Source organism: Zosterops lateralis (assembly GCF_965231275.1).
Source record: "Zosterops lateralis genome assembly, chromosome: 2".
Taxonomy (NCBI): Eukaryota; Metazoa; Chordata; class Aves; order Passeriformes; family Zosteropidae; genus Zosterops; species Zosterops lateralis.
The window spans coordinates 70166609-70189418 of NC_139763.1; the positions used below are offsets into that span (position 1 = coordinate 70166609).

Consider the following 22810-nt stretch of genomic DNA (forward strand, 5'->3'; position numbering starts at 1 on the left):
CCCTTTTCCTCTTCTGTCCTCTGGAACAGCCGGTGAGTCCCTGGAGACTTGCTGTGGCTGTACAAGGATCTTGCAAGCCTTTGCCCTACCTCACTCCACCAGAGACTTTGCTGCTTCCTTTTACATATGAGCACACTTAGACAAGGGATGGTTTTCCTTTGTGGGGAAACTGCAAAGTGTGATGTGATGCAATTAGTTTTAGAAAAAATGAAAAGATGTTTCCATGTTCTGGGAAAACATTTGTCTCCTAGCTGCCTTAAGAGTTACATGGAGGGCTAACTGCACCATGCATATACAGTAAAGTACCTAGTATCAAGACAGAGAATAGGGCATTTTTTTTAAGCTACCTTTTTTTTTTTCTTAAAAAAAAAGGGGAGGTGGCAAAGAAGTTTTGTTTCTTAATAAAGAGAGTTATGTTCATAGTGGCAATGAAAATTAATCATTGTTAAAAGGAAAAGAGTTTTGTCTTTTTATAGAATTGCATGCAATTGCCAAACAACACCACTGTAAGATGCTTATCTAGTGCAACACAAGTCTTCCATTATTACTTGACTACAGAGCTCTACATCACAACTGCGAATTTTAGCAATTCTTCCAAGTGCTGCTTTGCTAATATAGATACTGACTTTCCTGCTTGGTCTTCACCTATTAAATCCCATGAAAGAGAACAAAATGCAAAGATAAAAACAGTGATCTGACCCAGGACATTCCCCTGTGTAGGTACCTACACACGCAAACACACACGCACAGTTCTCCTGCAAGAAGGTGCACAAGGTTGTGTGGCAATAAAATCAAAAGCAGGTAAGACTTAGCATTCCACTGAAGGAGTGTTGTAAAGTGGGAATTTATTTGGGCACTGTAATGTTGCATCTGAAATCTCAGCATATTAGATTTCTAGCTGAGAAAATTCCTGTCAGGTTTCTCTCATTAAACAATAACAATAAAAAAAATCTCCTTATTTGGAGAAGATTGAAATATAGCTACTCTCTTCTTTTCTTATCAACTATCAACTTGCCTTTAGCTTGGGCTTCTAGTGTAAGGCACAGCTTTACACCATCAAAACCAGATGTAATACTCTCAGAAGGAGACAGAGGAGGTGGAGCCAAGTCTTGAAAGAAAGGATTGCTTGCTTACATGTTTTGCATTCCAGGAAAAATAAATGTGCTCCCTAATTAATCCTAGAATTTCCTGAAGCATGTAAGCTACAATGCATTACATCATATCTTACTTTATTTATCTTCTGTGACACCCTTATGTGAAGATTCCAGCAAGGTTCTACTCACAAAGCAATTAAGAGATGTGTTAAATTCATTCCACAGCTGCAGGCATACTACTGCTGGAGAAATGGCAAGAACTATTTTGTGTTTTCTATCAGTGATAAAGGCAGAAGTTGGTATCTTCATAATGCAGTCCTCTGGAACTGGAAAGAAAATCACAACTTTAGTGTCATTAGGTTCTGCCTTCTATATTGCCAGGAACTATAAATATAAAGTATTTTTAATAATCTCTCTCTTCTGGAAGGGCTCCCTACAGTTGCATGAGCACTGCCTCCAGCATTTGTTTCTTTGCAGTGCTACTTCTTAGTTTTAGTGGACCAATGTGGGAAAGGTTTATTATCCATCTTCAACACTACAAATTATTTTTTACTCAAACTTCATCTTTTCCTTAGGCAAATCTTTTTAGATACCATGTTGCTTTCATTTTCAGGCTGAACATCTGTGCAGATTGTATTTTATAGCATGGCAATGACATATAACATAGGAGGGGGTCTTCCAAAATCAAGAAGCTAATAAAACATGGACTGGGAAATGAGGATGAAGCTTTTAGTTCTATTTCTAATTCAGCCTTCAGGTCCCAATATAACCTTTATTTGCAGCAGCTGATGGCCTTTTCTCTTTCTTATCATATGAAGAATTGTGAAATCAGTTAATAATTTTGATCTAACACTTACTAGTTAGACATTCAGAACCTCTGAAACCATCATTCCTATCAATGAGATTCTGGCAGCTTCATTCAGGATCCATAAAATAAGATAAAACTTATTCCAAGTAAGCTGTGCACTTCTCTTACTCTTCATTTGCTCTTACCTTGATAAATGGGGAAAGTATCACCTTTTGATATGAAGATTTAATCCATCATGAGAAGCCTTTTGGATTTCCCATTTTAAAACAATGACATTCATAGGAATAGAAGGAAATGAGCTTCAGTACAAGGAATAAAAAGTGGAAAAACCCCAAGGCATGTTGTGAATCACATACCCAGACAATCTAAATTTTTAATAATCCCACTTCATCTTTCCCAAATGGGCGGAAGGGGAAACACAAAAGAAAAGACAAGCATTCAAAACTCTAATGTACATTTTTATTAAACTTTTAGTTGTCTCTTTCCAGTACAAACTACCTTTGGAGATGTGAGGAACCACAGCTTGACTATAACTCTTGACCACATACATACACAGTATGTGGCTGTACTGTATTAATGCCACCAGGTACCAAAAACATTCAGCAAAGACTGAGTAAAGAAGGAGGCACAGCCTATACCAAAAATAGTTGCATTTGAAACAAAGTACAAAGAAGGTAAAAGGCCAAGAATGCACTGGGAGCCACAATGATATGGTTCACAAAGATTAGTATGTAGACAATAAATTCCATGTTAATGCAGCCGTCGCAACAAGCTGATTCTTTGAATGCCTATGACTCACTGTTGGTTCCCATCTGAAAGCTATTATTGTGTCTGAATTTATCTTCTGCTGCTTCAGTGGATGTCTCACTGTTACAGCACAGTGTTCCTTCATAGATTTTCTACTTCTCTCTGTGATGGCCAAATGACCAAGATTTTTTGACAAGGCCCTGAACTACCCTGGCCATGCTCTGCCTGGGGGCAGAACCAGATGGCCTTTGGAGGTCCCTTCCAACCTAAATTATTGTGTGATTCTTGGATCCTGTGTCTTGTACCATCCATGCAGCAATCAGCATGGTGATGACCATACCATGTTTCTAGTTGGTGGTCTGGAAGCTGATTTAGGGCAAAGCAGAACAATTATGTTTCTGAGGGTGGGAAACAGGTAATCTGAATCAGTGACGTTGGCAGAGAACAGCATGGAGAAGAGCTGGATAAGAAACTGAAGCAAGCAAGGAGAGAGGGTAGAGCTGTGAAGGGCTATAGGCTGAGCACCCAGCCTCCATCCATCTTCTCATTTGAGACCAAGTCCTGGTATTTCCACCCTCCAAAAGGGACTTGTTGCAGCATCTTGGGTTTTTCCACTTGAGATTTGGTCAGAAACCAGCTATGTCACAGTGGTCTTCTGCTAGTCAGAGACTTCAGTTTTCTGAAGTTTTCCTTTGAGTAACTTAGTGTTGTGTTATGCTTTCACAGATGACTGGGTGTAACTTTTTAGTCTTTGACCTGCAAAAATATTATACAAAAAAATGTGGCTCTAGTGGTTTTGAGGGGTGTCAGATGAGTAAACTGTACAGGCAAAAGATTTGCCTCCAGGATAAGTAAGCCTAGTGGATGTCCAGAGAACTCACAGAATTACGAGTTGCAGCATAGGACTCTTCTGGGTGTTTTGGTTACTTCTGTATTCCTGGAGTAAGTCTAATACAAAGTTAGTAATACATCAATTAAGTAATGAATGTGCAATGAATGCATTCCCTGGGAAAGACCAGTGTAGGAAGGCTCTGACTCTCTGGCTTCACTTTCTTCATGAAAACCTATACAGAAATAGCATTGGTCTCTACCAAAGCAGCAAGAGGAGAAATCCAATTGAAGCTCTTGAAAACATAACTACAAACTAGTTAAAGCAAAGTTGAAAGGTTTTTTGTGTTTTTTTTTTTTTTTTTTTTTTTTTTTTTTTTTTTTTTTTTCTTTGAACAGGAATGGCAAGAGAGCTCATAAGGACCAAGACATTGCTGAATGGTAGCCAGCAGGCTCTAATGTAGCAGGCTTTACTTGTGTGTGTGCTACACACACTTCCCTGTTATTTGCATGCTTATTATAGCATCTTATCAGCTCTTGTAAAGATAAGGAATTCTACCACGTCATTTTGTGCTCTGTATTTATTGTTAATTTGATTCATCATGCACTTAGCTATTTTGGAGGAAATGGCATGAGATGAGTGATTGTGGTGTTGAGGGTGTATTTCTGCACAGGCTGAGCAGGCAGCCACGAGGGTGCCACGTTGTAGAGAGAAGCTCACACGGGAAGTAGGCAGATATTCATGCTTCTCCCAGCCTCTAAGGCTGGCCTTGCCTGTAGGAAGGAAAGGGCTGTCCAAAACATAAGTCCTCTGCTCAAATAAAGGGGACTAAAAATATGAAGGGACACAGTGAGACTGGTGCACAGCGGGAAGTGATGGGCTGGAAAGTGCTTAGTCGATCCAGGGATCTCTCCTTATGACAGTAATTCATTTAAACTCTGCTCTGTGCTGTCTTTAAAAATATCTTATTTTCACCATTAAAACAGGTGTTATCAAAGTAGAGTCAAATCCAGGCTTTGTACTCATGGCTTATCTTTCTGCTATCCAAATGGTGGCATTTTTTCAATCAATAAGGTAAAACAAAATAGCATGATCTGAAAATGAGAGGTTTTGTCTGAGCTTCAATGGCTATGACAGGCTTTACTATTTCAGGGTTTTCTTTATACCTTATTAAAATGCGGCTTTAAGTGCAAAGGATCATAATGTAAAAGATAATTTGTACTGCTGACAAAGTGAATGTTTGATCCCATATGGCAAATTTTTTTTTGTTTGTTTTTAAAGTCTTTTAGGCAAAATAGATATGATATGCATAAAATTGAATCCTGGAAAGAGTTTCTTAAAGCCAGAAAATGACAGCAAATTAGATCCATTTGTCATCTCCATTGAAAAGCGTGTGTTTGTTTCTCTTTGGTGAAACTAGGATACTTAATTGTAAAGGTTCCTGGAGATGGGCACTTCAGCTGCCAACCAGGAGCCAAAAGAATAGCAGCACAAGTGCTGAAGCTAATGATAGTGTCAATCTATTGTGTCATAAATTACATCCTGTTATAAATAATGAAATCCTGGAAACAAACGCAACATTCTCATTCTTCACCCAGGTTTTTCTCTATTTTGTGATGAAAATGTGATTTGAAAAACCCACGTCATTAAATGTCATCCTTTTCATCTTGATTGGCATTTTTTTGGGTGCTTTTTCCCCCCATCCCTTTTTTACTCGGCTACTTTGATTAGAGAATAGACATGAGGATGTGTTGTTTTTATGATGTGTGTTTGTCATTTCCAGATTCCACGAGAAACCCTAATTCCTGATGGCAAGACAATAATCTGGGACAGCACGCAAGGCTTCAGAATACCTAAGGCAACTTACAAATTCATCGGGCTCCTGAGCTGTGAGACCACCGTCGGTGGGCACACGTACAGCACAAAGTACCTAACGCACAGAGAAAGTAGGTGGCATTCTCCACCCCCTGTCCCTCAGAAAGCACCCTGCCCTGCTGCCATCACTAATTGTTCTCCCTCTTTGTCACGTGCAGCCAACACAATTTTTGATGTTCAGCTGAGCACCCCACGTCTTGTCAAACTGCTGAAGGGAGACAGCCTAGCAATTAACTGCACTGTCACTGCAGCCTGGAACACCAGAGTGCAGATGACATGGACTTACCCTGGAGAGGTGAGTGCTGTGGTTGGAAAGAAGAAACAAGAGGTTTCCCACAGATCATGCTGCATCTACTATCCCAGGAGGAATTCTGCCTCGGAATGCTTGCCGTTGTTTGCATTCCATCATTTTGACCCTTGCTGACATGTCTCTTAAGGTTTCTTTTTTTTTCCTTCTGATGCTTAATTTCATAAGTAAACATGTTTACACAATGTGCTCTGGTTATGTTGCATAATCACGAGCAAACGCTAGAATTGTTTCATCTCTGGGAACTTCTTTTCGACCTGATGAAACAAGAGAAATTTATCACCCCATCCCAGGCAGGGGCTCTCTCTTGTGACAAAAAAGTTTTCAGTGAGGCTGTCTTCTCAACACATTCATTTCAAAGACTGGCAGACAGTCAGGCACCCGATTCAAGCATGTTTAGAAAAGATATTTTGATTTAGCTAGCCAAAATCTCATTTGTTAAGTGTCACACGAACAATCTTCTTGTTTTGACAACTACAGGAATGATCTTGAATGCGCTTCTCCACCCCCCACATTGAGAGCATCCTCATAAATATTTGTCACTTACAGAATAACTGCCAGGGAGTCCGTGTAAAACTGATAAGAAATTTGACATTAGCTTAAGGTTTACAACTCCCATTCCTTTCATGTCAGTTTGATTTATGCTGGTGATTCAAGTCAAGATCATTTATAATGTCACTCATCGTAACTAATCACAGACTGAAATTATGATTGCATTATATAGGGAAGATTAATGCAATTGTTTATTGCTTACTGTAGCCATTTTCCCTGGCATTTTTTCACCTCAGAAATAAACAACTTAGCAACAAGAAATGCTCCAAATATATTATATTGCTCGTTGCTGCCCTACCAAGCCCTATCTGGGCACCACACTTGTGAAATTGTGCTTTGTTTTTATTTAGATGGTAACCGAAGGGTGCTCAGTGTTTATAAGACATCAACAATGTCCTGGGTTAAATAAACTTTGAGGCCAAAGGCTGAGGGGGAGTTGCAGGAAATAACTCCTCAGAGTCACATTATCTTCAGTTCCACCCTGTTATTCCCTTGCCAAATCTAGTCCCTTTTCTGTCTGTAGCGTTTCCAGAATTCTCCCCTCCTTGTGTTAATGTCCTTTTCTTCCATGTGTCTGCTTCCTATGGCACTGAATCCAGGCACCAAAGTATGTGCTGATCTTCATATCATGGCTTCAGAGATATTTAGGAGCAGTGCTAGACAATGGTGATGGGGAGCTGGCTATACAAAAGGGAGGATCATCCTCTGGAAAGTACTAGTTCGGATACTGTGACAACTTGGGTGAATTGCTTTGTAAGGTTGCTTATATTTTTTATTGTTCACCTCTGGAAATGTTAAGCATCTTTTGCTTGTCTGTGCTGTACAAAGGCATATGGGATTTTTTTTTATTAAGGTATGCTGGCAGCACAGAAAAATAAAAAATGTTAATAAACATGAAAATTGGTTTGATTGAGCCCTTTCTTGTTCATTTCTTTGGCTTTTATAGACAAGGAAAAGAGGTTCTGTGATGCAGCGTATTGACCAGAAGAATTCAGAGGCCAACATTTTTTACAGCATCCTGGTTGTGGACAGAGTGCGGGACATCGACAAAGGCCAGTACACCTGCCACGTGAAGAGCGGGCCCTCCATCAAGGCCGTCAACACAACAGTCATTGTTTATGGTAAGAGGTGGTGCACATTTATAGAAAATTCAATGCTCAGGTACCAAGGTCAGTCTTACATCGTGACAGAAGGTAGAAGCAATTTTGTAGCACATTCATCGAAGGCAGAAAAAGGGAAACAAGGGAGGTAGGTGCTCCAGAAGGGAAAACCTGCCATTTCTTCCATGACTGTTCTGTACTGTTGGCAATGGACATGTTAGTGTTCAGTTTCATCGCTTTCATTTGCTAAATATTGTGATGGCACTGTCCTCAGTCAATTGTAGCAGATACAATCAGAGAAACTCTAGTTTTGGGGGAAAAAGAAGGTAGAAGCGTAATTTAAAGAGAAGAATCCCACTTCCTCTTCTACGGTACTTTAGCATTTCTTTCTATGAAAAAATAAAGAAGAAATAAATACCCTAACACTACATGGAGCTGGTAGCTGTTACACCATACAAAAATGCAAATCATTAATATGGTTTTATAGCAGGACCCTTGACCAAGTTCCCTATGATTTGTCTGGGCCTTCTGTGAAATCTGGAAATTTCTGATATTATTTCAAATGTGTATGAATAAGGACTTTTTTGCATTGGGATTCTTTGGGAAGTGACAATTAGAACTATCCAGGATCTTTGGAGCACCACTGGGGTTAAAGACCAAGTAGCTGACAGGTGTCCTCCAAAACAGATGACTCATGGCCAAAATATGGATTTGTTATATATTTTCAGTGGTATCTTTTCTGTCATCTCTGGAAGTGTGGACTAAGCACTCTGTGTTGGTATTCTTAGAGAGAATTTCAGCCCATTTTCTCTATTTAAGCTCTGGAATAAGGCACTGGGAGCGTAGGATGAATCATGATAACCACTTACTTAAACAGATAAACTGCATCTGTCAGAAACTGAGGTTTAGATTAAAATTAGAGTCAGAGAAGCTGGGACTGCTGAAGTCATTCATATAAGCAGCCCTATCAACAGTATACCCATATTAGAAAGAGCCTGTGTGAATAAAGGTTTGCAAAATCGGGGCTGTATCTTTATAACTTGATTTGTGTAATTAAACTACTTGTTTGTCTTATGCATATTATTTTCAATGTACATGGTAAGTGTGATTAAATGTTGAACTTGTTTAATGGCTATCCATCATCCTTATGCAGTTCATAATGTGAGTAAATATTGCACCGTAGGTACCATCAAAAGGACACTCAAATATTATTTATACTTTGAATGTTTTATTTAGCACAAGTTGGCAGGGGAGAAAGAGATATTTTCCAATATATTATATGAATTTAATGTTTTATAACCTCTGGTAAAAGCCATCAGCTTAGCAGAGAGTTGGAGATATGGGGCAGAGCAACTGGAAAAGAACAAATTCCAGCAGGTTGATATTATTCCGGTAAAGTCACAAAGATCTGTTTGTTCGATGAAACAGCTGTTTATCAACAATACAGAAAGTTTCTGCCTTTTCCTTTGCTATTTCTCTGCAGTTCTCTTAAATCCTCTCTGGCAAAATATTTTCTTTTGGAACATTCATTGATTCTTGGCCTGTAGGAGTGGAAAGGTCATCTGATCATCCTCAGTTCAGCCTCCCACATACTACAGACTACTTTATCTCTTGTGCCTTTTTTTCTGTCTGGAGCACAATGTGAATTTGGCTAGAGTGTATCTTCTCCAAGCAGATTCATGCCCTGGGAACTGCATCTCAGTTTCTTGTATATTTGTGGTATTCTTTTCTATTTTATAGATCTCTAGGAGGTTAGGCTCTATTCTTGCTGTTAACATATGGGGTTATCAAAATTATTAAAGATAATTTTTGAGTCATATTTTCTTTAGTAGAGCTACTTTTTTTGCAGGATGAAAATCAGTAATACAAAGCATGTTTTCATTTTGTTTAAGATAAAATGTTCATTAATTTGAAACGTCGAAGAAAAACTGCACTGGAGGCTGTAGCTGGAAGAAAATCCTATCGTTTGTCAATGAAAGTGAAGGCATTTCCCTCTCCAGAGGTTATATGGTAGGACAACAGTTACTTACATATGTGCATCCTGGACATTTTTTATAATAGAGTTGGGGAGGATTTTTTTTTAAGTTTCAGAGCTCCTGGGGTTCTAACAATTTATGAGAACATCACCTCCATTTTGCAAGTGCAAGAAAGGAGATATGGAAAGTTTAAAGCTGAGATCCTCAAATAGGTTGGACGTGTCACCTCTTGAAATCAATGGACACTCTACAGCTAAATAGCTCTGCCAGCCTTGAGTGAAGTATTGCATCCAGCTTCACTCAGACCTAGATATGAAACCTGAAGTTGCTTTTCAGACAGTAAGAGAAGAAAAAGAAGGCTCTCATGAAAATAAATTATTGACTTGAGTCATACAGACATGCACTACTGCAAAAAAAAATGGAAGTTGGTATTATAATGCAGTGATCTGCAGGTTGTAGATCTACTTCAGCAGAGCATGCACTGGATCATTCATTTTGTCTCATGTATGCTGTGTTAAGAAATTTTCGGAACTTTTTTTTAATTGATCCAAACCACTTTCATATGTAACAATGTTATCTATTCATGATCTTAAGGGGGGTTTTGTTTAAATAATTTTAAACACCAGTAGCTCTGGCTCAATTAATTGAACTTTAACAAGGGGTCTGTGACAAGGCTGATTAGGAAAACAAACTATACATACATGAACAGTGGGAGTTCATGTTACAGCCAGGAATTAGTTTTATTCCAAAACTGTTGTTTTATGAAACCTTTACCCTTATGGCTCCTTGTGGAAAACTAAGGCGTCACTGTGACACTGATGCCAGCCATTTATACATCATTTTCTCCAATGTTTGAGTTTATTGACTACACATATGGATCCAAAACTTCTGAACTAAAAAATCTCCAAACATTTTAATAATTTTAAATTTTTTTTTTAATTTTTTATTTAAAATTCAGGTTGGTCAAATATTGGAATAAAAAGTCCAGGGTGGTGGTGGAGTCTCCATTCTTGGAAATACACAAAATCATACTGAAAATGGTTTTGGGCAATCTTCTGACCTTGCTTTTTATAGGACATTAGACTAAATAACTTCTGAAGACTTTTTCAGCTGAAATTAATCTGTAGTTCTGTAAAATACACATACAGTGAAAGGCCTAAATCCAAAAGTCCTTTGACCAAATTTTAGTGCTCCTCTAATAACAGTAAGAGTTTTCTGTAAATTCTTGCTAAAAGCTGTGAATAATTTAGATCAAATCCGTCACCATAATGTATATGTTGCACCTTTCTACTAACATCATGTTAACCTTCTTGCAGCTTGTTAAAATGCACTTTACACTGTATTTTTGATTTTGATCTTTTGCTTCAGGAATCTGCGTGTGAGCAACAGCTAGTACTTTCTATGTTGATTTTCTGTTATCTTTAAAAACATTCACTTGATAGGAGGATATCTGATTCTTGAGTTCTTATCTAATCTACTTACTCTTCCTCTTCCTAAAATCACAGCTGTGCTTTGAGAACTGTAATACTTTGTCCCAGGATGTATTCTGAGGTCATAGAGTAATGGCCAGTGCAAGATGATGCAACCTTTATTTCTGTGACCAACTCTTAGCCAAAATGGTTGTCTTTTAGACTAAATGGTGGCCACGCCCATGGACAACTGGGATCTTCACAGACAGAGTTGCAATTTTCAGCAACTCACAAATACCATAGAGCCCCATCAGGCTCTTATCAATTTTAATATATGAAATAGTATTCTCTAAAGTGGTTTACAAATATCAGCAATCTTATTTGAAAGGAATGAATATGTCTCTGGTAAACAGAAACTCAGACTGGAAATCCAATCCCTTCCCAAAGATTGTGGAATATGATGTGCCATGGGTGGTTTAAGCAGAAATATTTTTCAGAATTTTGATTTCTGGAATTCCATGAAACAGGTTAAAAGATGGGCTACCTGCTGCTGAAAAATGTGCCCGGTACATTGTTAAAAACTATTCATTAATCATCAAGGATGTTGCTGAGGAGGATGCCGGAAACTACACCATAATATTGAGCATTCGACAGTGGAACTTGTCAAAGAACCTTACAGTCACTCTTACGGTGAATGGTAAGTTTGCAACATGTTACCATGCTTCTCCAAACTGAGCATTTGTAAATGCTCATTTTCCTTTGAGCTGGATTGTCACCAGTCTTGCACACATCAGGGCATTGTGGGTTTTCTTACTGACTTCTTGGATATAAACCCAAGCCTCATATGCAGGGTGAAAGACCTATCTTTGAACAAGAAGATGGATGCTGGTTTTCATTAGAAGTGTTTCTGTCTTCCACAGCCACATACTTGTTCCTGATGACTTAAATGCATTAATAACCACTCGTCTGACTTGACTTAGGACTGTGTTTTTATTTTGTTCTCTTGGGGGTTTTTCTTGTTACTCATACTGCAGGAATGTAGTATTTTTATAATAGTGCAATACATTGGAAATAATCTGGTTTTAATTGCTTTCCAATTTTGACCCTTTCCAGTTAAACCGCAGATATACGAAAAGGCCGTGTCATCATTCCCTGATCCCAATCTGCATTTACTAGGCAGCAAACAAGTGCTGACATGCACTGTGTATGGTATTCCTCCACCTAAAATTACATGGATGTGGTATCCCTGTAAGCAAAACCATTCTAAAACAAGGTAGGACAACACCTTTACTTTTATTTACTCTGTCTTCTTTTACTATTACACTTAAATGGTTTTTTTTTTACAAGCATAAGGCTTACTGTAAACATTGCTTAGTTAATAAAAGTTGTCTACTTTTTATCAATATATTTTTCAGTGGACAACGTAACTTTTTCTCCATCAGTATTTGAAAATGGAGGGCAGAGTGGTTATTTAGTGTTGCTGTTTGGGTTTATTTACAGTTCACTACTATTCATGCATGCAATATTGGTCCAGAAGCAATAATTGCTTTTGCATTTTCATGAGAAAAGACAATGTCCTGCAAAGTTCACACGCTTTCACATGGGCAACATTTCCTCCATGCTTTTCTCCATGCACAGTGACTCGTATGTGTGGCTTCCTTTGAAATCAACAGAAAACATAATAGAAAATTCTTCCATTATGAACGTCAGATCTGCCCTGTGATGTGTTTAGTCATAGGTTCAGTTCTGCAAGCTAAATGTGCCCACCATTCTCCGGATGATATTTAAACAGGGTAAAGAATAAATGGCACCATGCAAGCTTACTTGATGCAGATGTGGTGCTCAACTAAGCCTCTTTTCACATTTTAGTTTTCTTTTGAACTCTATTTCTTATGATTAGGAGTTTGTGTTGACTCATCACTCACAGCTCTTCTTGCATCATGAAATCTCACACAAACTTAATGATTAACACTTAACCTCCACAACAGCAAAAATCATTAAGTTGCTATTGGAGCGTTCAAACAGGCAAGGTATTTGGATCACAGCCTCATGAAGATATATAAAAACTTCTTTTAAATGTTTAAGACACAACATTTTCTTAGTTTGAGTTGAAGAATAATCACGTTCCCCAGGATTTCACTCCTTTAACGCTCTCATGGAATTTGGATTTAGCACCAGACAAATATTTAAGTACATGCTTAATTGCAAGTGTACAAGACATGTCCTTCAAATAAATAAGACATCTCAATACTAAGGGTCTCAATACTAAACATCTCAAACTAAGAATATTTGTAAGTGCTTTGATATCAGTGAGAAAGTGGTCAGCATTTCCTAGAAGCACATGTTATTTTTCCCCACTATGTCTTTGGGATTATGCTAATGACTTTCTTTCTGTGCCCTTCTCACCAAGAGGTGGCACTAGCAATCTCTCCTCTTGCTGGAATAGGTATTACCTGAAATTCTCCATTTCAAGGACAGGTGAGAGCTGCATTTCCTCTGTCTGGTATGTTACCTTACAATGACAAGTTGCAAAATTGGTATTTGCTAATAGATGTAAGAGAAATCACACCATCTTTTAACTAGAAAAACCTTGAGACAGGCATATATGAAAGTCTTTTAGTTTTGTTCAAGAGTTTATACAACTATGAATACTCTGAATTGAAATCCAGTGCAGCACTGCAGAAGCAGTTGGTTCTTCCCTGGGAGTTGAGGTGGTGCTTATCCGTTGTCAGATACTTCTTCTGTTAGCAAGCACAGGTCTGCACTCCAGCACAAGAGAGCGTGTCATCAGAAAGAGGAATTAACATCTGCACGCAGGTGTTCAGTAATGTGCTGAACTGTCGATTCCATTAAATGCTAATTAGGAGTGTGTTTGAGCAGGTGAACAAAGGAGAAATGTAACAATTTGAATCAGCTATTGGCTCTGTTACAATGTTGTTTCCAGACTGGCTTCCAAATTGCCTTCATAATTGTTCTGTGATGATTCCCTTTAACCCTCTTCCCTTCCTTCTCCTTTAAGTACTCATTGAAAAAGTAGTCTGGTGAACACCATTTTTAATGCTTTGCCTAAAAGGAGTGGGATGACTCCCTCTGAATAATATGAAAATTTACTATTGCAGAAAGGCAGAAGTACCTGAGTAATTACATTTTATCTCCTGCTGCAGGAAGGGAGCAGAGTGGAGTACCTCAGCAGCTGGCACAACTTGCTCAGGCTGATGTCTGTGCAGGTTCAGGTGTTCTTCCTGAAAAACTGGAAAACCATTTAATCCCACCTATTTCATTATAGTTCCCTCTTTGTGTGATGGGAGGTTTGCCTAAACAACAGATTTAATGTATGTGTACCTTGTGCAGAAGATAAGAAACATATCTTATTCCACCATTACATCTTTTTTTTTTTTTGTATTTATCTGCCCAGTGTTAGGTTTCCAATACTATGGAAATGTTTCTCTGTTTGTGCTCAAGTAGGGCTTGTTTCTGTGCACAGATGTACCTTGTATTTTAAGTCAATAAACCCCCACAGATTTTATTTATTTATTTTATTTATTATCACCCTTCAGTGTGAGGTAGCAGAGATTGTCAGGAAATTTCTGAGTTCCATGTTAAAGACAGAGTGTGCACTCTGAATAAAAAGATGCTGTTGCTGCAAAGACCTTGCACTGCACTATTGGCTCCAAGATCTGTTTGCTCCAATATTTATATGTGTGCTTAACTTCACACAACTTGAACACTGTCACTGCAAGCTGGGGACTGACTGCCTAAGTTAGATGCTTTTATTTTTGAAGGACTGTTGCCTATGGCCTCCTTTAATAGCAACCATTAGGTTGTGTGGATACTTCTTTCACTTCATTTTCCAAGCAGTATTTCAGTTACAAAAATCTAAAAAACCTCAATGAATTCCATTGCTTTTAAAAGCAGATATAGTTTAATGGTTTTTGATTGATACAATCAATTTGCATAACTCTTCTCTCTGCTTCACTCAGGCCAGTAACAGGAGACTGGCCAAATAAAATAATTTCCATAGTTTCCTCATAGCAAATTAAAAAAAAAAAAAAAGGCGGTAAAATTGCTCAACAAATGTGAATTTTTGAAATGTGGAAAGACCAACATCATTAAAAATTCCCTGTTCTTTGTTTCCTGTTACAATTACTCTGCTTAAACCAACTCTTGCCATTAATCAACCTTTGGTTAGCTAGCTAGCTAACTAGATGTGTAGGTGGAAAGATTCTCTTCAGATGTTCACCCAAACAAGGAAACATAGAAGAGTCAAGGAAATCTGTCTGGGGCAAAAAGCAATGTTCTGGGGCTTTTTAAATCTTATGGAGAGATGATAAATTTAGAGATGGCAGCCAAAAGACAGTAGAAGACACAGTGCAAAATAAAATTAAAAGCTACTAAAAAAAAAATCTTTCCTAAATGATTGAGAAACTGCTTTTCTAGGGCTATCTCACTGCAGCATATGCTGCTGCTCTGTAGCAGACACATTCCCAGGCTGGGCAGCCCCCAGGTATTTAGTGAATATAGAAGAGCACAGCCCAGTGGGACACGTCCTGAAGTGCCCAGCAGCCTCCTTAGGATCTTTTCTACCACCCTGGAGCCATCCTATCCATCCTGAATTTGTTTCAGGCTGGGTTGTCAGCAGAGGTGTATGGGGGCAGACAGCAGCAGGGCTTGCTGAGGATCTCCAGAGCCTGGCAGGCTGGGATCCACCTAAAACAGATCAGTTCTGTGGCTGCAGAACAAGTGTCTGCATGCCAGGAACGTGCTTGATGTTAATGGTTCTTGACCTGAATCTCTTCAGTAGATTTTGTTTGTCTTAAACTGACCTGGCAGAAATTGCCAAGAAAGGCATGTGGGATACTGCTATTGCTCACTGGAAGCACTGGCTTGCTCAGCAGCTGTTCAGTGTTGTTTGAGGCCAGTTTCTCTCTCTGGACATTTATATGTGGGTAGTTCAAGAGAGATCTTCAACCTCTGCCCAAGGTTTGACTGATTGGCCCTTCAGAAACTGCAGACAGTTGCAACACTGAAATTTTACCACGGGTGTTCCAACTCTCCCATCACCTTGCTGCCTCCCTTCTCTTTGAGCTATCAGTTTTGTTTAGTCTCAAACTGAATGTTATATTATTATTTTAAAACCCTGCCATCACATCAGTCTGTGGGTTTTTGGCTTTTAGTTGTTTGGTTTTTTTTTTCTCTGCATTTATTTGCTTGAGGGAGAGAGAAATGTGAGAGTAATATGGAGTTGCTTACAAAAACAAAGTAATTGGGGAAACTGGTACATGATTCTCTGCTCTTCTGACTACAGTGTCAAGATATGGACTCTACTTGGTGGTAAAACCACCTAATGGTGAGATTAGAGATGGAGGGCAGAATTCATGAAGTATCTGGGAGGGAAAAAACTAGAGGTGCTCCTTGAAACTTCTGCGGAGATACAGAAAGACTGAAACTATCATAATGACAGTGCATGGCCAGACTCACAGCAGCTTCAGTGAAAGAGGAGGCAGGCCATGTGTGCATAGCAGTCTAATTGCATTTCTGCATTGTTTATGTCAGGGTAATAATAAGGGATTGAAAGGCAGAATCATTAGGATGTGCTTGGATAGATGATCAGGGGAGACCAGATTTGGAACATCAGTGAGGTATGTAAAATGAACAAGTAAAGAACAAATGTTAATTGTACTTAATTAGGAATGTACTGAACCACCCAAATTTAATTGTTGGATGCCTACAAGCATTGATGCCCATTAGTTTGTCCATGGGCAGGGTTTTGTTCCCCGTGCCATCTTCTATTTTCAGTAAGGGAAAGTCTGAGTCTTTGGAGCTGGTATAAGTAGGTCAGGTGCCATTAACAAACAGGTAGCTCTAAAATGCCTTCATTTAATTTGACATCTGGCTGAATCCTCAGCTCTGCATTCACACTGGCTGAAGATCTGACTGGTGGCCTTTGTGCCTTCAACCCTGTGCTACAAGAAAACCATCTTACAGCAATCTAGTAATGTAAAGATACTTACTGGTACCCCCAAAATCATACTAGCTATTCCCTTATTTTGGTATGGTTGGGGAAATACATTAGTGTAAATAAAAGTGAAACCCTGTGGTTTTTAACATAACCTTAAAAAAATGCAGAGGAACTGTCATGAGTGTACATTGCAGCAGCATGGACTTCCAGGCACCTTGAAGCCAACGGAAAGAAAGGAGTCAAGCAGCATCTGCTCTGCTTCAGCCTGGGTAAGCAATATGCTCAAGTATCTCATGCTGCACTTCCACTGGAAGCCAAAAGCCAATGCTTGTTTGTGAACACATTCTTTCCTCTGAGTAGAGCTATATCCTTGTTTTCAGTCACTGTTATGGAATTGTAAAGTACTTTTTAATATTTTGTTTGCAAAATGCCGTTTGAATCAGATCTGGCAGATCCATATGGTTACATAAGCTTGACAAATACATACTTTATACCGAGTACAGTTTGCCCCAGTCTGTCCACAGGGTTACACACTGATGAATTTATTCTGCAAGTATAAACTACTTCATTATGGGTCTTAGTTGAAGCAGAACCTTAAGTTTTCAAGTTTCAATATTGCTAGTTTCCAAATCACTTTAAATCAAATTTTTAAAAAAATTAAAACAAGAAGTATTATATTATTTATTTTGTCATCTTCAAGTGTAAGAACTACAGCAAGATCCAGATGGTCAGAGATACTCTGCTTAGTATCATGCTTTTAATCTCACTTGCCTATGTCGCTATTCCCTTTATTTTTTTCCAGTTTCTTTTTTTCCTTCTTGTTGCCTTCACAGGGTGGTCTTCTGGCTTTATTTTGTGCAGTCTGACACCCAGCCTTAAGGAAAAACACTTAAGGGTCACGTAGATGGTGGGACATTTCTGCTTGATCTTTCGCTCGGCGTGGCCCAGCCCATAGGAAACAAAGTGTGTGACAGGCTGTGAGTGGGGACTGCACGACGTGAGCGAGGCCCCGCACGCTGGCAGGGTCTGAGCCAGTGGGGTGTCCCAGCCCGTAGCCAGAAGCCTGCTCCTGCACTAAGCAGGGGCTCCTGGCCAAAGGAAGGCACCAGGTCAAACTCTGTGTGTGCTTAGGAGTGATTATGAATGGAATACTATTGCTGGATCGAGTACACCTTTTACAAAAATATACAAACTTTAGTTAGCATCCTCTTTCCTTTTATGTGTATGCCTTTCAAAAAGCCTTTGCAGAAGGCTTTGAACAGGCATGTGAGGTGGGATCGTGCTCAGAAAAAAAAAATTCAGTTAAAAAATAGAAAACAGAGGTTAAGAGGGAACAACCAGTTCTTGCAGCATAGGGAGGTGATCAGTGAAATTTTTCAGGAGCTGGTGCTGGGGTCTGTACTTGTCAACATGTTCAGAAATAACCTAGAAAAGGTGGTAAGGAGGTGATAGTGTTTGCTGATGATGACAAGTTATTCAGATTTGTAAGGATGAGAGGCTGATTGCAATGAAATGCAGAACTCTGTAAATCTGGATATCTGAGTGAAAAAGTGGCAGGTGAAGTTCACTGAAGATAAATATGCATGATATACATAGGAAAAAAGATCTTACTTTCATATGTAAAATATAGGTTAAAAAGCTGTTGGCTGATCACCATTACTACAAAGAGGTATCTGCATGCTGTGATGGATGGGTTTGTGAAAGTGAACACCACCATGAGCAGCTCAAAAAGAAAATCAGGTGTTAGGAATTACCAGGAAAGAAAGAAAGACCACAGTACAGAACACCATGATAACTCCACAAATCCATAAATTATCAATGCCTTTTATGCTATGAGCATTTCTGATCCTTTCATTTCAAAGGATGCAGCCAAACTGGGAGGTACACCAGGAATAGCATCAAAAAGGATCAAAGGAATTTCAGAGAATGAGAGGAATGTGTGAAGGATGAGTGAGGAGGGAGATCAAGACTTGCAGACTGAAAAAGATGTGACTTGGGAGCTACAGGATGGAGACTTACAGACTTGGGAAGGACACACATCTGAGGACAGTTATGTATATCTTTTCCAGTTCCAGAGGTAGGGGCCGTTAGATGAAGACAGGAGGAGCAGAATTTGGAACTGAAAAAGGATACAGCTCCTCATGTGGTGGATAGCATATCTGTAAATCTCCTTGCCAGAAGATTTTGAGGGTTCGAAAACTTTCTACAGCCTTGGAAGAGAAGTGTAGAACCAGTCTATATTGCGGGAAGTTCCTGAGCTGATAATAATTGGTGACTGGGGGAGTATTAGAAGGAAATATCTGAAGTTAGTCCCACTCTTACTCATCCCTAACCATCTGCATATGGTCATTGTTGGGACAGGATATGGGGTAGATGGATCCTTGGTCTTACATCCAAGCCTGTCAGTATTTTCTCTTCCTGTTTTCCCTCTAATCAACTCCTTTCTCTCCTAAAAAATGTTTCCCTCCATTCTTTCTCATCCCTTCCTTATTTTCTGCCTGCACTTCAGTCCCTCACTCCAGTCAGCCCAGAGTTGCTCCCAGACCCCTACTTGAAGAGAAGATGGAAACAAATCATCTTGAAAAAACACAACCTCAGTGGATCAACAGCTCCTCTGTCTCCTTTGCTAATCATTGGAAAATGGAAAGAGTGAGGGTTGTGCTTCCAGCTTGTCAGCAAGATGGGCAGTATGAAGGACTGTGTAAATAGGCTGCTGAAGAGTTTCCTTTCTAGAACCAAGAGGATACAGTTAGGATAGCAAAGGAAAGAAGGGGAATTTTGGCATTCTGAGAAGGAAGGGGTTGTGAGTACATGGATCTTGGAATATTATAGATGTAAGCTTATATCTAGAAGTTGAGTGAGCTATTAGAAGTGAGTTGTGCAAGGTCTGTGCAACTTACAGGGTCTGGACAGTCTGAAGAAGGGTCCGAACAATATCTTGGACTTCATTTATAAGGAACATAAAATGGAAATAAATTTTAAAAAGCTGCAAGAGTGGACATTGTATGTAGAGTTTTTGTGGACTTTCTCTTTAGGATTCTGACTGTTCAAACAAATTGCAAGACCCTCTTCCTTGCAGTACTACAGACTCTCAAAATTGAGCACTTTTCCCCCCTGAAAGTAATTCTAGGTGCTCAGAATTTCATGTGATAATTCTATAGTTCCAGCCAACATCCTGCTTCTCTGTGCAGGACATGACTTTTGCTTTTGCACAGACAAAGTGGAGGCTGAATCACAGTGGCTTCATGGGAGATGAGAGTGAACATAGTTTAGTAAAGGAGGGAAGAGAGTGGTATAACAAGGAAGGAAGATAGGTTTGGCTGAAATATGATGGTATCCTGTGTCCATAAAGAATGCTAAGCAGTGTGAAGCAGAAAATGAGGATCAAGAAGCAAAATATAATTTTCTGATAAGACAAGTTGAGAAAATTTCAGATAACCTCAGTATATGTAGACACCTGAAAAAATACTTTCAAATGCTGTTATGTTCCCCAGTGGCCAGAGATTTCAAGTAATGGCAAAGAAGTTGGAAGCAAGATGGGTTTTTTTGGTGACCCTCAGACTCAGTCATCTTCATTTTTTGTTGCAAGTAACTGGTGTTGCAGGGTGCTCAGGTGTGCAGTTATAGAAGTGATTTTTTTCTTGTGGAAATCTGAGTGTGGGCTGATGAAATACTGAAAGCTGGGGTAGGTAACATTGCTGTTGATCTTGCTGCTTCTTTTGAGATAGCTCAGATCAATCAGCTTTCCAGGCAGCAAACTGGAATAGTTAAGGGCAAGTCATAATGTTTGGAAAGGATGAGTACGAAAGGGAAACACCATCCAGTTATCTGGTTGCATATCAGTAACAGCAAAAAAGGCAATATGCAGCTATCAAATGCTTCCTTTTTTGATAGAGCCATGGAAGTACATAACAAAGCTCTAAATGCCATCTACCCTACTCTTTTCAAAGATACCCCCCAGGAGAATGAGGCTTTTGGGACATCAGGGACCTGATCCTAAATAAATAAATATAAATATAAACAAACAAGTAAACAATAAACAATGTAAAATATATCCAGTTCCTACCACCTGTAGTTTTCCTCCTAGCTCCGCTAATGCACATATTAGGGAAGGTGTTTGGGATGAGCTCCCAGCTACAGTTTTGCCAGTATTTTAACCTCTAACTGATTTGTTTGGACCTAGAGCAGGAGTGCCTGGACCCATAGCTTCTTAGAATCATAGCATCACATGCGTAGACAAAGCTGGCAGGGGGCCAGCACATGTTCTCCTTCCCCCACCCCCATAAATCACGTTTTACACACTGTACATGCTCCCTGCTACTATTTTTCCTCTCAGTTTCCTGCTTCAGATTGACTCAATATTCCCAAGGACACGTGGCTATACCAGTCCTGTGCTATCAATTGCATGCCTCTGGACACTGAGGTGCAGAACAGGAATGGCTCATGCCATTAGGATTTTTTTTTTTTTTGTAACTTGGCAAATAAAAAACAGTTCCTATGTATTCTTTACAATTCCAGGAATTTCCAGAGTTCCTGTCTTAATGTTAGTGTCATCACCATTGCCTCTTAAAAGATGTGAGTCAGCCCAGCTTGAATTTGTAGTAACATTGCCCTGACACTGCTAGAAATTGCTGCCCTAAAAAAAGGATAGTTGCTGAGAAAAGTATGGTGGCTGCCAATAATCACTTTTAAAAATGGGCACTGTTGGTGACAGCATGGTTTCCTCACCCTCCCAACAAATACTACCCCAGTGAATGAGAGTGTAAGTGAGGCTGCCAGGGGCTTTGCCAAGAGGAATGCTTAGAGAGTTGAATGAGATGTTACACGAGGTAACAATTGCAATGGCCCCTGGAATCACACAGAAGGGCTTGGGAGGGAGAAGTTAGGAAGAAAAGGAGACAGAAAATGAGTATTTTTCCAACTGATCTGTGGACTGAGGCTCTTTCACCAGTATTTGTTGTTGCACTGCTTGAACTGGAAACTGCAGTACTGTCTTTGGGATGGGGAAGATGTGTCTGGATGGGCTAGATCTGGGACTTTCAATCAGAACTGACTGTCATACTTGGGGTCAAACCATCCTATGAATAGTTGGACAAATTGCTTACCTCAGCTCCCATGCCCTGCTATAAATTACTGAGCAGCTTTTCTTCTGAGACCAGTAGTTTCATCACCAGGACTTCAGCTTGGAGCTGGTTTGTAGTGTGATTTCAGTGAAATACATCAAGATGACATGAAGTACACTCTTACCCTGGAAACTTTTCCCTGTTGATAGTTATAAATACACCATGCTATTGTGCTTGGCATGCTGCATGGTAATAGAAGTGAGGGCTCTGAAACTCATTAGGAAAGGGAGCGGGCTGTGGAGCGGAGCGAGGACAGTGTGAAGCGAAGGTTGATCACCACAGCCTTGTCCAGAATAGGCCATGGGAGTTTTCTTATCTCGCTTTGGCAGGAGGTGCTGCTAGCTTCCTGTGCGAAATCACGAGCATATGCTGCTTTCCTCTTGTTGTTTGGCTTCCTCCGCTACACAAGACGGTTCCCAGCACTGTGATTATCTTTGCATCTTCAAACATGGCACACTCTGCTTCCTCAAGGGCTTGATGTATTCTCGAGTAGCAGGCTGGCTCCCCTCCCCCCGACTACTTCTCCAGGGCCTCACGGGTGCCAGCTCCGCACATCACAGACCTTTTATAAAGCTGGACTTACTTCTGGTTGCATAAACCACCCCCAGCCTCTCCAAATTTGTGTGGGTTCCTAAAGCTCTGGGCAATGAACGGGTCTGACAGCAGAACTCACCCTGCCACAGGCAGAACCGCTCTCATCCCTCTTCCCCCCTGTGCTGGGCTTCTCTGAGAATCTTACAGAGAATTAGTGGCTCCTGTTTTTACAAAAGAATAGCCTTTTTCTCAGGCTCTTGACACAAAGGCTGATGCGTGCCTGCGCGGGTGCACACCTGCAAACGTGCATGCCAGCACGCATGCAGGCACATGGGAAAAACTACTTAGGGTGTGATTAACCTGAGTGCTCTGCTTCTACCAGCGCCCCACTAAGGCAGCAGGGTCTGATAACCTCGCTCTGGAGGTTGCATAACATTTATAAACTTAGGTTTGTACACACCCCCGTTAGCATTTGCTATGTGGGATCTCTACACAGG

The 22810-nt window shown here is 39.8% G+C and overlaps 1 protein-coding gene across 1 annotated transcript in view; it reads left to right on the plus strand.

Annotated features, from left to right (window-relative positions):
* FLT1 (fms related receptor tyrosine kinase 1) overlaps positions 1-22810 on the plus strand; it is a 110002-nt gene that overhangs the window by 25340 nt on the left and 61852 nt on the right. Inside the window, exons 5-10 of the mRNA XM_083855079.1 lie at positions 5262-5424; positions 5512-5648; positions 7159-7333; positions 9205-9322; positions 11225-11394; positions 11811-11970. Coding sequence (XP_083711205.1) covers positions 5262-5424; positions 5512-5648; positions 7159-7333; positions 9205-9322; positions 11225-11394; positions 11811-11970 — 923 coding nt within the window. The remainder of the gene's footprint in view (positions 1-5261; positions 5425-5511; positions 5649-7158; positions 7334-9204; positions 9323-11224; positions 11395-11810; positions 11971-22810) is intronic.